This window comes from Spermophilus citellus (genome assembly GCF_964194105.1).
Source record: "Spermophilus citellus genome assembly, chromosome: 6".
Lineage (NCBI taxonomy): Eukaryota > Metazoa > Chordata > Mammalia > Rodentia > Sciuridae > Spermophilus > Spermophilus citellus.
This window is the reverse complement of record NC_138187.1, coordinates 8,642,792-8,655,577: the sequence shown is the minus strand read 5'-3', so window position 1 is coordinate 8,655,577 and position 12,786 is coordinate 8,642,792. Positions and strand designations below refer to the sequence as shown.

General features: G+C 61.9%; 2 protein-coding genes across 2 annotated transcripts; both read left to right on the top strand.

Annotated features, from left to right (window-relative positions):
- The first annotated feature begins 4,304 nt into the window (after positions 1 to 4,304).
- PRR35 (proline rich 35) lies at positions 4,305 to 9,858 on the top strand. Its single transcript, XM_081300294.1, has 3 exons — positions 4,305 to 4,935; positions 7,759 to 8,837; positions 9,124 to 9,858. Exons 2-3 carry the CDS (start codon positions 7,798 to 7,800, stop codon positions 9,755 to 9,757), a joined length of 1,674 nt encoding a protein of 557 aa, XP_081156420.1. The 5' UTR covers positions 4,305 to 4,935; positions 7,759 to 7,797; the 3' UTR covers positions 9,758 to 9,858.
- An 804-nt stretch (positions 9,859 to 10,662) lies between these two features.
- Positions 10,663 to 12,725, top strand: NHLRC4 (NHL repeat containing 4). The gene is made up of 2 exons (XM_081298338.1): positions 10,663 to 11,412; positions 11,642 to 12,725. Exon 2 carries the CDS (start codon positions 11,953 to 11,955, stop codon positions 12,607 to 12,609), a length of 657 nt encoding a protein of 218 aa, XP_081154464.1. The 5' UTR covers positions 10,663 to 11,412; positions 11,642 to 11,952; the 3' UTR covers positions 12,610 to 12,725.
- The last annotated feature ends 61 nt before the right edge of the window (positions 12,726 to 12,786 follow it).

Here is a 12,786-nt window from a genome sequence, read left to right as displayed (position 1 = left end):
TTGCTTCCACGTCCCCTCCTGGCCTCCTGGTATCACAGGTGACGCTGAGCTACTCAGCCTGTCTCTGGCCAGCAGCCCAGGCCCCTTTTGGGGCTAGAGGACACCCCCTGGGCAGAGCGGGGGCTGGGAGTGTGCGACCAGAGCGCTGTGTGTAAGAGGCCTGTCATAGGCCAGCCCATCGAATGTGAAAGCAATTAAAGCCACCAGCAGTGTTCGCTCCGGGCGGGCCTCAGGCGGCGGGGCAGCTGCCACAGCACATCTCACCTCGCGCCCAGAGGCCGCCTGGCCCCTCGCGCCTGGCCCCTCGCGTCTGCGCACCAGGCTGGACCTCTTGTGGGTGGGGGCCAGGCCTGGCTCACCTGTGTATCTGGCCAAAGCTCCCTCTGTCCACCCCTGAGATCCCTGGGCAACCTAGGACCCTGGCTCCTTCCAAGGCTCCTTTCATATGCCCTACCTGGCACCCACCTTCCTCTGGCCTCTGCATTCTCCAGCCCCAAGACAGCCCAGGAGGGAGGTCCAAGTTGGGAGACAACTGCCAGGGCTGGGCAGGGTGTCCCCGACAGGCCAGCAGCAGCACACTCTCCCCCTCTGACCCAGCTGATACCCTCCCCTCCCTTTGGATCCCAGCAGGCAGGGGATATGAACCTAAGGTGTCCATAAAAGAGGTGGGGGCACTAGCAGGCAAGACCCTTAGGCCAGCATTGGGCAGGAGGCAGGAAGGGGATCTTGATGCAAGTTGAGGCAGAGTCCTGGAGGAGGAGGAGAAGGAGGTACTGTGTGGAAAGCAGGTGGGGAGTGGCTGGGCCAATCCAAGGAGTGGGTCTCAAACACTGTCCCATCAGTGAGCTGGACTGGGCAGTTCGGCCATCTCTAGAGTGCACCTGGTACCTGAGCCAGCCTGTAAACAGCAGGGTGGACTGGCCCTAGAGGGGTTCACAAAGCTCAAGCAGACAGGACTAGCTGCTAAGGCAGGGAGTGGATGCCAAGGGTCTTAGGGGCCCTGCCTGGCAGTCTCCACCCCAGGGTCTTCCAGCCCTCTCCCCCTCCACTCTGCCCCTCATCCCCTCCCCACATCTCTACCCTTCCCCACTTTGCTCCCCGACTTCCTGACCACTTGGCCCCGTTCCCCAGCCCTCTCCTAGCCCTCACTGTTGGCGCAGCATGCTGCAGCAGCCTTCCCGGGCAGCGGGTTCTCACTGGTGAGGCCTCCCTGTCAGAAGCATTTAGTGTACAAATTAGTCGCAGCCTCCCTGCCTCCCTGCTCTGGGCGCTGGGCTGACAGAGCTGCAGCTTGGGGCCCTCTCCTGCCTGCCCAGGGCATACATTGCCAGGTGTGGACCCCTGGCCACTGCCCACATTCAAACAGGAAGGCCCATCCCCTGGGCAGCCTGGGCTCTCCTTGGGGCCCTTGACTTTGAGCTGGACAGTCATGCCTTCTGGGAAAGCTATGGGAATCCAAGCCTAGGGCCCACCACCTGCATTGACCTAAGGAGAGCTGAGTCCCAAAGTTGAGGGCAGCACTGCCTAGACCTGGGTCTAGCTCGCAGGCCCCCACTGCCCCACCCGACAGCCGGCCTGCCACTCAGGCGGGGAAAATCATCTGTGACAGGCCCAGGAAGGCCGGCCCTGGGGGCCGCAGAGCAACACGCTCAGCCTCTCTTCCCAGCATATGGCTGCTGTCGGCCCCGGGCACTGCTCAGCCAGTGCCAGGCTCAGAGACCGGGTGGGGGCATGGGCAACCCGGGTCTCTCGTTCCACCGCCTTGCCGGCTGCGCCCTCATGAACCAAAAGGCCCCTGCTCCCCTGACAGGGAGTTCACTCCCACAACAGCACACAGCACCTGCTTCTCACCCTCTCAAGGGCTTCCAGGAGTGCCATTTGTCCAGGAGGGAAGCAGTCGGATCCCAGGATGCCCCAACCCCAGGAACCACATTCTTGCCCAGCCCTTGTGAGCCCAGGCTCTCCCTGCCCACTCAGCTTCCCTGCCCTGTTCCTCCCCTCATGAACCTCCCTCAGGTCCCCAGTCTCCTCAGGGTCTTCAGCCTCAGTCCTGGGCAGGACCCTCAGAAAATACGGCCCTCAGCCCAGCCCTGGACCTGCCCCAGCCTGAAGTCCCTAGGACCACATCAAGGAAGGTGAAGCCCAAGGATGCCTGTGCCCTCCAGCCAGTGCTCCTCAGTGAGTGGGCAGGCATGAGCTGAGGCCAAACATCCTGTGTGGCTCTGACCACCCCAGAAAGACCCAGGGCTCCTGCCACTGCACAGACAGAGTCCCACTGTGGGCTTCAGGGCTGGCCTGGGGGCTCTATCTCATCCTTGTGTCTCTTGGACAGGTGCTGGGTGGCCCATCCACACACCTGTCCTGGCTATGGGTGTGACACTGAGGGGATGGGACAGGTCTTCCCCCAGGCACTGAGTGGCCACAGACCCCAATTGGCCTGCTAAGCCCAGCACACAAGCCCCCCACACAGTCAGTTCTGGCAGAAATGAAGGTGACAGGCTGGCAGCCGTGGTAGACTGGGCAGAGAAGGTTAATGGCTGAGGAGGGGCAGTCTGCACCAGCACCCAGGAACCGGGCCCCTGTCCAGAATCCCACTGGAGCCAGACCGAGTCTCCACCTCTTCTGCAGAGAGGACTAAGACCCAGGGAGTGTGGGCAGGGGTCCACTGGCTCTGGGCCACAGGGGAGTCCAGTCCCTGTCTCAGGAGGCAAGGGCCACCTCCCAGAGCCCAAGGTTTTCCCCTGGGGGAAGGGTTGTCTCATCAGGGAGTCATGACCTAGAAGGAAAGGGAGGAGCCACCATGTGGTATTGGATGTGCTTCAGAGCCCCTGGGGCAGAGGGCAGGAGACAGCCATCCATGCCCAGCCCCAGACTTCTCAAGCAAACCCTGGGCTTGCCCCAGAGTGCAACCAGGGTGTGCCTTTCCCTCTCAGGGTTCGTCCCTCCTCTTCTCTCCCATCAGGTAGGGGAAGGGGCTCCACTGCTGGGCAGAGTGGGCCCCTCCTGCTACCTCCTGCTTTTCTGACCCTGTCCTGGCCTCCTCCCCCCTCTGGGGCTACCTAGTCACCTGAGCTTCACATGGCTTTACTCCTACATGACAAGACCAAGCTCCCTATGACCAGGACTCCCCAAGACTGACTCCCTAAGATAGGTTCCCCAAGGCAGGCTCCCCAAGATGGGCTCCATAAGACAGGCTCTCCATGATGAGGCTCCCCAAAACAGGCTCTCTAGGGCTCTCCATGACATATTCCCTAGACAGACTCCCTAACACCAGGGCTCCCCACAGCCAGGCTCTCCAAGACCAGACTCCCTAAGACCACAGATCCCCAAGACCACAGCTCTCTAAGACCAGGGCTTCCCTGGATGATGGCCACAGCCTCCAGCCAGCCCATCCCCTGTGCTGTCAGAAATAGCTTCTCCCAGACCCTCAGAACGGTCAGCCTGAGGCTGGCCAGTGAGGACTAGAGAGAACACAGCTGTCCCTGGGACCTCTCACTCTCACTGTCTCAGAGTGACTTTGGCCTCTCTGGTCAGTGCTCATAACGAGGGACGGTATCCTGGCCCCCACTCTCCACAGGGCTGCTGGCATGATGGCAGCTCAAGCTGTCTCCCAGCCTGGGGCCACCTGCACGGTCAGCTGGTCAGCTGGGCCAGGCCAGTCAGGGAGAGAAGGATGGCATGCTGTTCTGGCCACAGCACCCCTCCCATCCCCCAGCCCTTCTGGGGTGTCCCTCAGGAGTGGGCTAGTGTCAGAAAGGTGACATGGGGGCAGGAGGAAGGTTTTGCCCATCCCCCAAAACCATGTGGCCCTGATCCTTGGTCAGCAGAGGGATCCCTGCCACCACCCCACTGCACAAACTGGCTGGTCACGGAACCAGGTGATGCTAGGCTTCTGGGTCCAGTGCTCCTCTCTGGCTACCCCATTAAAAAGGCAGGACTTCTTCTTCCCCCCAGGACTTCTGCTCCCCTGACCTAGGCTAGGGAGGCCCCAGGAATCAGTAGCTGAGCCTGCAGGAAGCCTTGGTGTACAGGGGTCAAGTGGCTCTCTGCCTCCACAGAGCAGGCAGTGACTACTCCTCTGGCTGGAGTCACTATGCCGAAAATTGCCACACAACTCTGGGTCAGGAGTCTTCTGAGAATCACAGGCAGACTCCTGGAAGGAAATCATCTGGCTCTGCCCAGCTGCATCTCTGTCCACTTCTAGGATGGAGTGGATGGATCAGGTGAATTTCTGCCAGGACCGGCTGAGAAGTGGGACCCTGGAATGTTCAGTTTTGACAGCTGGAGAACAGCTCTGGCCATGAGGACACTGGGGGAGAGTGTTGCCCGGATTCATGGTGTGCTGGGTGTTCCAGGGCCTTGAGGTCCCCTCACCATTGCACAGGTTCTCCCAGGAGTGTGGCCAGTGAGAAGAGGTCTTTGAAACAGCAGGCGAGTGCAGCCCTGGGGCACTTCCCAGGGAGGGGGGAATGAGGACAGAGCGTGGTGACCAGCCTGAGGCAGTGGCGGCTGTGGGCCAGGCGTGGGGAGCACACCCATTTCGTCTCCGGTTTGGAGTAAAGGATCCGTAGAGGCCAACGGGCCCAAGGAAAGCTGCAAGGGCGCGCTGGCTCCCCTGCTTCAGCTCTAGGCGCGGTCCCTCCCGGCTGGCTCTGGGGGGCACCCTGTCCTGGGGCGCAGCCCGCAGCCCCAGCCTGGGTGGCCAGGCGGCTGTCAGGGGCCACAACCTTGACAGATGAGCGCTGACGCCCCCTCACGCCGCTGCCGACCCGGGAGACTTGGCCGCCTCCGCGCACCCCCGCGGCAGCCTGCAGGCGACGGGGGCGGGGACGGTGCCAGGCGCCCCTCACTCGCCGCGCACCTGCGCGCCACTTGGGCTCGGCTGCACCGCGGCGTGTCGGGCGCTGTTCCATCCCGAGCCGTCCGGTGAGGCCGGTGAGTGCGCCAAGGCGATGAGGGAGGAGGTGGGGCGGGCGTCCTGGGCTGGGGCCGTTCCGCCTCCCGCGCCCCAGCCCTGTCGGAGGTCGCCGCGCCCGGAGCCCGCGCCGTGGCGCACGCGCGCGCTTCGCCGCCAACTTCGGTGGGCGCGAGGCGGCGTCGGGGGACGCGGGCAGAGGCGGCGGTGGCTCCAGGGTCGCTGCCGAGCGAGGGCCGCTTCCCGCGCCCGGCCTCAGTTTCTCTGAGGCGTCCGCGGACCCGGGCGGGAAGTTCGCCTCTCCGCGCAGCCTGGCGCAGACTTGGCGGGCGCCGCAGGCTCGGCTTGCTCGGCTGGCGGACGCGGGTAAGGCGGGCGGCGCTTCCCGCGAAGTTGGGGCGCCGGGCGGGCCGGGCAGGGCGCGGGGCGCAGAAAGCAGCAGCGCGGCTCCCCCAGCTCCCCACTGCCACTGCGTTTGGGGTCCGGGCTCTGCCAGGGGCCACCTTGGCGCCGCCGCAGCGGGGAGTCGGGGGAAGGGTGTTGGGTTCCAACCAGCTGCGCTTCAGCCAGGGGAAGACTGGGTTCGGCTCCCTCCTTAGCCCATGGGTGGCACACCCAGAGTCCCGAGTGGTCAAGGGGATCGGCAGGCTGTGACCTGGTGGCTGCCCAGTACCCCCTTCAGCGGGTTCTCCCCCAGAAGGGGATGCTTCCAAGTGTCTGTGAGCTTGCACCTGCGCACAGGTTGGGATGTGCTGTGTGGAGGTGAGTGTTTTCTTGTGTGTGCCGGTGTGGGGGTGTCCTCTCTCCATGCATCGGTGCTGGGTGGGTCCCGGATGTCCTCTGGGTCCTCATGGGTCAACAGCTGATAAGATGGCTTCCAGAAGAGCCCCCCCTCTTGTGCCTGATCTGGAGGGAAGCACAGGAGGAACCCCCATTGAGTCCAGGGGCCCAGGAGGAGCCCCAAATCTGGGCTGGGAGGTGGAGTAGGAGGCAGCACCAGTTGGCACAGCTGTGTGGCTCCCAGGGCTGGGTGATCGATGGCCCCAGCACAGCCGCCTCTGTCGCCTGAGCACTCCTATCTGTCATCTACATCTTGTGGGGTGGGGGACCAGGCAGGGAGAAGGGGCTGCTTTGTACCCACCAAGTCCAAGCTGGGTCTGCAGCCCCTTCCCGTGCCAGCCGCCTCCTTCCAAACTTGCAGCTCTTCTAAGCCTTTGCTGGCCCACACTCCACACCCAGGTTTGGCGATGCTGCCCTGTGGGGCCCAAAACATTTGGAAAGATAGCCCTCCCCACCCCCTGGCCATTCCTCTAATAGAGATGCCCACCTGGTGTTTGGTGGCCACAAGGGTAACTGCAGTGGGCAAAGCATAATCACCATCAGGAAGGAAGGCTGTGTCCAGCAACTGCCCAGCTATCCCCAGTCCTGCCCTGGCCATTGTGAGGCACAGTGTGTCCACACTTGTGGGCTTGTAACCGTGTGTGAGTCCCTACAGTATCTGCCTGTGTACTTGGGTGTGTGTGTACACATATGCCCTAACTCTGCTCTGGTGTACGAGTAGCCATGTCCACCGAGTAGGGTAGGGCTGTGTGTGTGTGCCAGGCTCTCTGCACATGGAGGCCTCCTGTGCAGAATCAGCTTGCCATGCAGAGGTTATTCCTGCAAGGGCTGAACAAGGGCTTCTGCAAACCTGCACACGACACACACACCCAAAGCCTGTGTGCACACACACACCATGCACCCCGCCCAGGCACAAGTGCTGGGGCAGTGGGCAGCCCAGGTGGCAGCCCAGATGGAGTGTGGAGCAGTTTCCAAGCCAGCCTGTGTTGTGGGGCGTGGGGAGAAGAGGGTCTTGGCTGAGCAGGGCCACTGCAGGCTTGGTCATTGACCTGCCTGAAGCCTCCCAGATGGAGCTGGGCCGAGCAGGTGGCTGTGCCGAGGGGCCATACTGTGAAGTCCACTCCCCCAGCCTGGGTTGGCCCCACGTGAGGCTGACTCCCCTCAGACATCTCCCGTGCCCACCTGACACAATGGTGGAGCATCTCAGGCGTGTAGGCACACACGCAGTGTTAACCAGACACTGGCGCCTCTGCTAGTACTGGGCATGAAGCCCAAGAGCACTCTACCACTGAGCTGCTCCCCAGCCCTTTTTTATTTTTTATTTTGAGACAGGGTCTTGCTCAGTGGCCCAGGCGGGCCTGGAACTTGCGACCTTCCTGCCTTAGACTCCTGACTTGCTGGGATCACACAGGTGTGCACCACTGTGCTCAGCTGCCTTTGCTACTTTCTGTCTCAGTGGTCTTCACCTTGGCCTCTGACTCCACAGAGGCAGACGGCTCAATAGGGGCTGGGTCTCTGGAGGGGCAATGGTCACATTTGGCTTCCTTCATTCACTTACCAAATGCTCTCAGGTGCCTGCCTGTGTGGAGGTGGGGCTGCTCAGAGACTGACCATCCCAGAAATTGGCCTGCAGGGGCCAGCATGTACTCATGGCCAGGGGGATTTGTATAGGATCACCCAGTAAAATGCAGGAAACCCAGTTAAACTTTTCTTTCAGGTAAATAAATGATGAATAATTTTTATTGTAGTTTCCAAATCAGCAGAGCCCATACTTACCCTAGAAAGTTACTGGATGTCTGTGTTAGGTTTGACTGGTGCCTCATTCTTCATTTGACAATCTGGAGGCCCTATAGGTTCCTGAAGAGGCATTCAGGGAGGGGGCTGAAGCCACAGGGCAGAGGAGGTAGGGGCACCTGGGCTCTTCTCCTGGAGCTGGGGAGCCCTGAGGAAGGGAATTGGGAAGTCTGGGGGACCTGGTGCTGACTGAAGTCCCCTGTCTGCAGGTAGCCATGGTGCCCCAGTCTGCCCACTAGCCAGCCACCATGTCCCGTGAGGCTGGCTCGTGCCGCGTGGGAACTGGGGCCAGGGCAAGGTCTCGGAAGCCCAAGAAGCCACACTACATCCCCCGGCCCTGGGGCAAACCCTACAACTACAAGTGCTTCCAGTGCCCCTTCACGTGCCTGGAGAAGTCCCACCTCTACAACCACATGAAGTACAGCCTCTGCAAAGACTCCCTCTCACTGCTGCTGGACTCCCCAGACTGGGCGTGCCGCCGTGCCCCCTCCTCTCCCAGGCCCCACATGTCTACCCCAGATGGTTCTGGGGACCCCCCAAGCCGTGGCAGGCAGCCCACTGTGCCAGATGCCATGGTCACTGACGGCCTTTCCCAGCGCCATTGCAGTGAGGGCCCTAAGCCTGGGGCCAAGGGGTCTCCAGAGTCACTGCCCACTCTGGCCAGGGCTGCTCAGAAGGGTCCTGGCCCTGGTGGGCTCCTGATGGAGTCCTGGAAGCCAGAACTGGGCAGTGGTACAAGGAGCATGGCTGTAGGGGCTGTAGCCTCAGCAGGCCCTGAGAGACGTGTCCCCTGCTACCCACCACCCACCCCGGGTGAATTCCCAGAGGCCCAGAGCATCCACCTGTCACTGCTGGGTGTCAACTACCCTCTTGGCCCTGGCCTCTTCTCCTACCTGGGTCCATCACTGGCTGCTGCTGCCCACATGCCCTTCTTGGCCTCAGCCAGCCCTCTGCTGCCCCCCGCTGCCACCTTCCCCTCCCCACAGTCCCCTGAGCGGGCCACCCCAGCCCCTCGCCTGTATTATCCTCTGCTCCTGGAGCAGAGTCTGGGGCTACCAGCTGGCAAGGCCGGCCCTGCCAAACCCTCTATGCCCCCTAAGGGACCCCCTGGGACTCTGGCTCCTGGGCTGCTGAAGGTGCCCATTCCAGGGCTGGGGGGGGCCTGGCCCCATGGCACCCCCAGGGATCCAGGGCAGGAGGGAGACCCCCAGAGACAGCTGCCCCTGGGGAGCAGGCTGGAGCTCCAGAAGGCCTCCTCAAGCCTGGCGAAGTTTGGTTCCCAGAGCAGGTGGGTGCCTTGGACTGCAGGTTCTGGGGATGGAAAATTTAGGGAAGGGCTGGGTTGGGGGTGGACCCTGTTCCAAGCTAACTTGCTGGGAGTACAGGCTCCAGGCCACAGAGGAGAACTGAGACCTGAGAGCATCTCATCTGTCTTTGGGGAGCTCCTAGCCCTAGACTGGCACCTTATTCCATTTCCCTGGGGCCATGGGTGACATGCTGGTCAGGGACCCAAGGGGCAGGGCTGGGGCACTGTGGGGGGCTTTGTGACCTTCTGATTGACTCTTATTCTGCAGCCTGCCATCAGGCTCCTCACTGATGCTCTGGCCTGAGGACAAGGAGCTGGGTGACCCCAAGGCCTCAGGTCCTGAGGTCCCCGTCGCCCAGCAGTCACAGGCCCAGGTGCTGGGAAGCCCAGGACCTGTGGGTGAGGACCTGACCCAGGCCCTCGGCGACTATGCCAGGGTGGAACAGTACCTGGGGCAGTTGATGCCTGTTGGGGGCCTGGCCCCCCAACCTCTGCGGGAGCAGCTAGGAAAGATCCGTCGAGAGCTGCTCACCATCCACCAGGCACTGGAGCGGGCAGCACGGCCACTGGACACACCTCTTGACCTCTCTGTGAAACGGGTGCCTGCCAAGGGACCTGAGGCACGAGCAGAGGCCTGGGAACTGCCTGAGCTGGGCCCCACACTGGCAAGGGGGACCCCTGAGACTCCCAGCATGCTGGGCCACACAGCACCTGAGCCCTTCTCCAGCCATACCACCAAGTGTGAGGCAGACTCCAGTGTCCCACCCCCCGGCCTTCCCCTCCAGGCCCATGAGGACCCTGTCATTCCTGGCCGTGGCTGGGGTACTTGTGTCCGGGCTGGGGGCTCCCAGACCCCTAAGGATATCCCTGGCCTGCAGAGCCCCACAGGTGCTGAGGTCTAACCACAGCCACTAAGTGTGATGGCCCTGCCCCTGCCCTGGGCCCCCTGCCAGGAGCCTGTCCAGCCTGTGCATGTGGACAGACCCCACTAGCCTGTGATTGAGGCTGTCTCAGAGCCTTGTGGAAATTGCTAGGTCATGGTTATTTATTGATCACAGTCATAGACATTAAATAGATACCACCTTCAAACACGCTGCCTGGGCCTCCTTCCTTTGCTGCCCCAGCAAAAGTCCCTGGACATTCCCAAGGAAATGTCAGAGCCTGGACATTTTGGGTGGGCAGTGTCCCTGACCTCCCTGCTGGCCTCCCACCTTCTATCCCAATGCCCTTACTTAGCCCTCCTTGAGGGGCTAGGGACAGAGACAGGATGGGCAGGGAGATGCCTGCATAGTCTGGGCTGCTCAGGATGATCTCACTTTCTTTTTAGGGGTGGGCAGGGTCCTGGGCATCCTGCAGCCCCAGTCAGCCCAGTCTGCCCTAGCACAGCTTGTATGTGGTTACATGATGCCTTTGCATTCTGTGGCTCAGGGCTGCTCACCCTATGTGGCCTTCTCTGGGCCCCCGCCAGTCCCTGCAGCCATGATAGGCATCGGTGGCCTTCACAGCTCGCTGCCTCCCTCCTAGTGCCCGCTTGGCCTTCCAGGGTGGGGGTGGGCATGTCCTCCATGGCCACCGGGAACGCCCAGTGCAAGCTGCCCTCCAGGTGCCATTCCTGTCTGTACCTGGCTGGCCAAGCTGGGACTGGGCCAGCCAGGCTAGGGCCAGTCAGAGCAGGACTCTTGACTGCCCCATTGACCGTGCTGCCTGGTGATAGCATCAGACAGCCACCCCACTGCAAGGCGTTACAGGCAGTGTCTGGAGCTGGGGTGTCGGCTGGCTGGGTGAGGAACACAGAGTGGGTTGCAGATTGGGGTCAACAGGTACCAGCTGAGTACTCTCTGCCCAGAGGCTTCCCAGGGGCTATAGGGCAGAGCCAGCTGGTGTCTGAGGACAGAGGTCCTGAGTCTGAGGTAGACCCTGTGGCACCCCATGTCCACTGCACCCCAGTTCCTCATGCTGGGGGTAGCCTGACAGGAGCAGAGTCTGAACCAACCTGCCTTTGTGGAGGGGTGGGAGGAGGGTGACTCAGCCAGCAGGTCACCTTCCCCAAAGCCCTAATGCAAAGGTCCTGCCTGGGGGCAGTGGCCTGGGGCTGCCTGGTTCTGGCTGTGATGGGGCCTGTTGGAAAGGGTTGGGTGAGGCTGAGAGGCACCCAGGCGCATAGCAGAAGTGGGAAGGTAAGGCCTGTGTGCGGGTTTGGGAGAAGGCCCAAGGCAGGAAGTTGTCAGCAGCCCGGGGACTTGGTCCATGTTCCAGAGCTTCCTTGGGCTCTTGCATAACTGGGACTAGCCAACTGCCCCTCCCATTTGTCCCTGCAGGGAAACTGCCAGGCAGCTCCACCCCTCCCTCCACCTATCTCCAACAACAGAGGCCAGGCTGCCACAACAGGAGCAGGGAGTCTGACCCAGTAGGGACTCTGGCTGGCCACTCTGGATGGGGGCATCAGCGAGTCCTAGAAAGGACCCACCTAACAGATCAGGGCTTGGAGGTCTCCCTGAACTGGTCACAGACAGGGGCTGAGACTGGCAGGAGCTAAGGGAAGGGGTCCCATGAGCAGGTGAGTTTGGGAAATGCCACTTATCTGCCACTCCCTCACTCCCACCCCAGGACACTGCAATGCTGTGCCTTTCATGGGTGGGCCACATCTCCCAGACTCCAGCTCCAAGGTACCTGATCATCTGGGTAGTTGCTGAGCTTGGGGAGCAGACAGATACCCCAGATCAGCCCCATGGTGCCTCAGGAAAGGCACCAGGAGCCACAGTGGGCCATTGCCACCTTTCTTGCAGCTGCAGAAGAACTGAGACTGACTCCACCCATCCTCCTGCCTCTGGCCTCCCTCCCCAACTTCCCAACTTCTTGGGCACCCCTGCTGGCCACCTGATCCCTACTGCATCTCACACTGGACCAGCCTGGAGACCTCATTTGTTCCCGGCCGCCCCGGCTGCTTGGGCAGATCCCGGCACCTGCAGGGGCTGCAGGGGGGCCCCGAGGCCTGCACTGCTCCTCAGATGGCCTGCTCTTTCTGACAGCTGGGGCTGCACCCTGCATCCATGTGCTGGACCTGGAGGGACGCTCCATTTGCCGCCTGTCCTGCTGCATGCGGGAGGCTGGGAACTTTGTTCCAGAGGATGTGGCTGTAACAGCTTCGGGGCTTGTGGTGGTTAGCGACCTCATCCATGGGGCTGTCCATGCTCTTCAGCACACTCCCCGGGACCCTCAGGGGCACTGGGTGACGGTGGGCACATTCCTGTCCCCTCGAGGGCTGGCTGTGGATGCCCTTGGCCGATTCCTGGTGACAGATTATGTGCGTGGGGCTGTGCACAGCTTCACATTGGGCCCTACCTGGGAGCCCTTGGCCCCAGCCTCAGTGCTGGGTCTGGAGGGCCCTTGCTGGGTGAGCCCAGAGCCTGACGGGGGCCTTGTTGTGAGCGAGGAGTTTGGGGATGTGTGGCTGTTTGGCAGTGCCTGCCAGCCCCTGGGCTCCCTGGGGACCCTGAGGGGGCATACCTTTGGTCGCCCAGCAGGGGTGTGCTCTGATTCAGAGGGCAGTGTTATTGTGGCTGATGAACAGAGGCACCAGGTGACCCTGTTTCCCAGGGCTGGGACGCCTATCTGTTTGTTGTCAGAGGGGCTGAAGCGACCCTTGGCTGTGGCCTGTTCACCCCAGGGCCACCTTGTGGTGGGAGATGCGGGGGACAACCACATCAAGGTGTACCAGTATCTTGGGAGTTGGCCTGATGATAGGCACTGGTAAGGGCAGGCCTCACCATGCCTGGCCAGCCTGAGGCTATGAAGCACCATGGGAGGCTGATGGGCTCTTCTGGGGCTACTGGCCATGCTTCATGACTCTGAGCCCCCATTATTCCCAGACCTGGTCCTTTTGGTGAGTACTTGCATCTCATCCACAGTCAGAGATTAGCTGCCTTTCAAG

What these genes read in the sequence shown, in the direction of transcription:
- PRR35 (XM_081300294.1), top strand. Translation starts at nt 7,798, where the DNA reads ATGTCCCGTGAGGCTGGCTCGTGCCGCGTGGGAACTGGGGCCAGGGCA. An exon ending in AAGTTTGGTTCCCAGAGCAG is followed by an intron (nt 8,838 to 9,123) that starts GTGGGTGCCTTG and finishes CTTATTCTGCAG; the next exon opens with CCTGCCATCAGGCTCCTCAC.
- NHLRC4 (XM_081298338.1), top strand. Translation starts at nt 11,953, where the DNA reads ATGCGGGAGGCTGGGAACTTTGTTCCAGAGGATGTGGCTGTAACAGCT.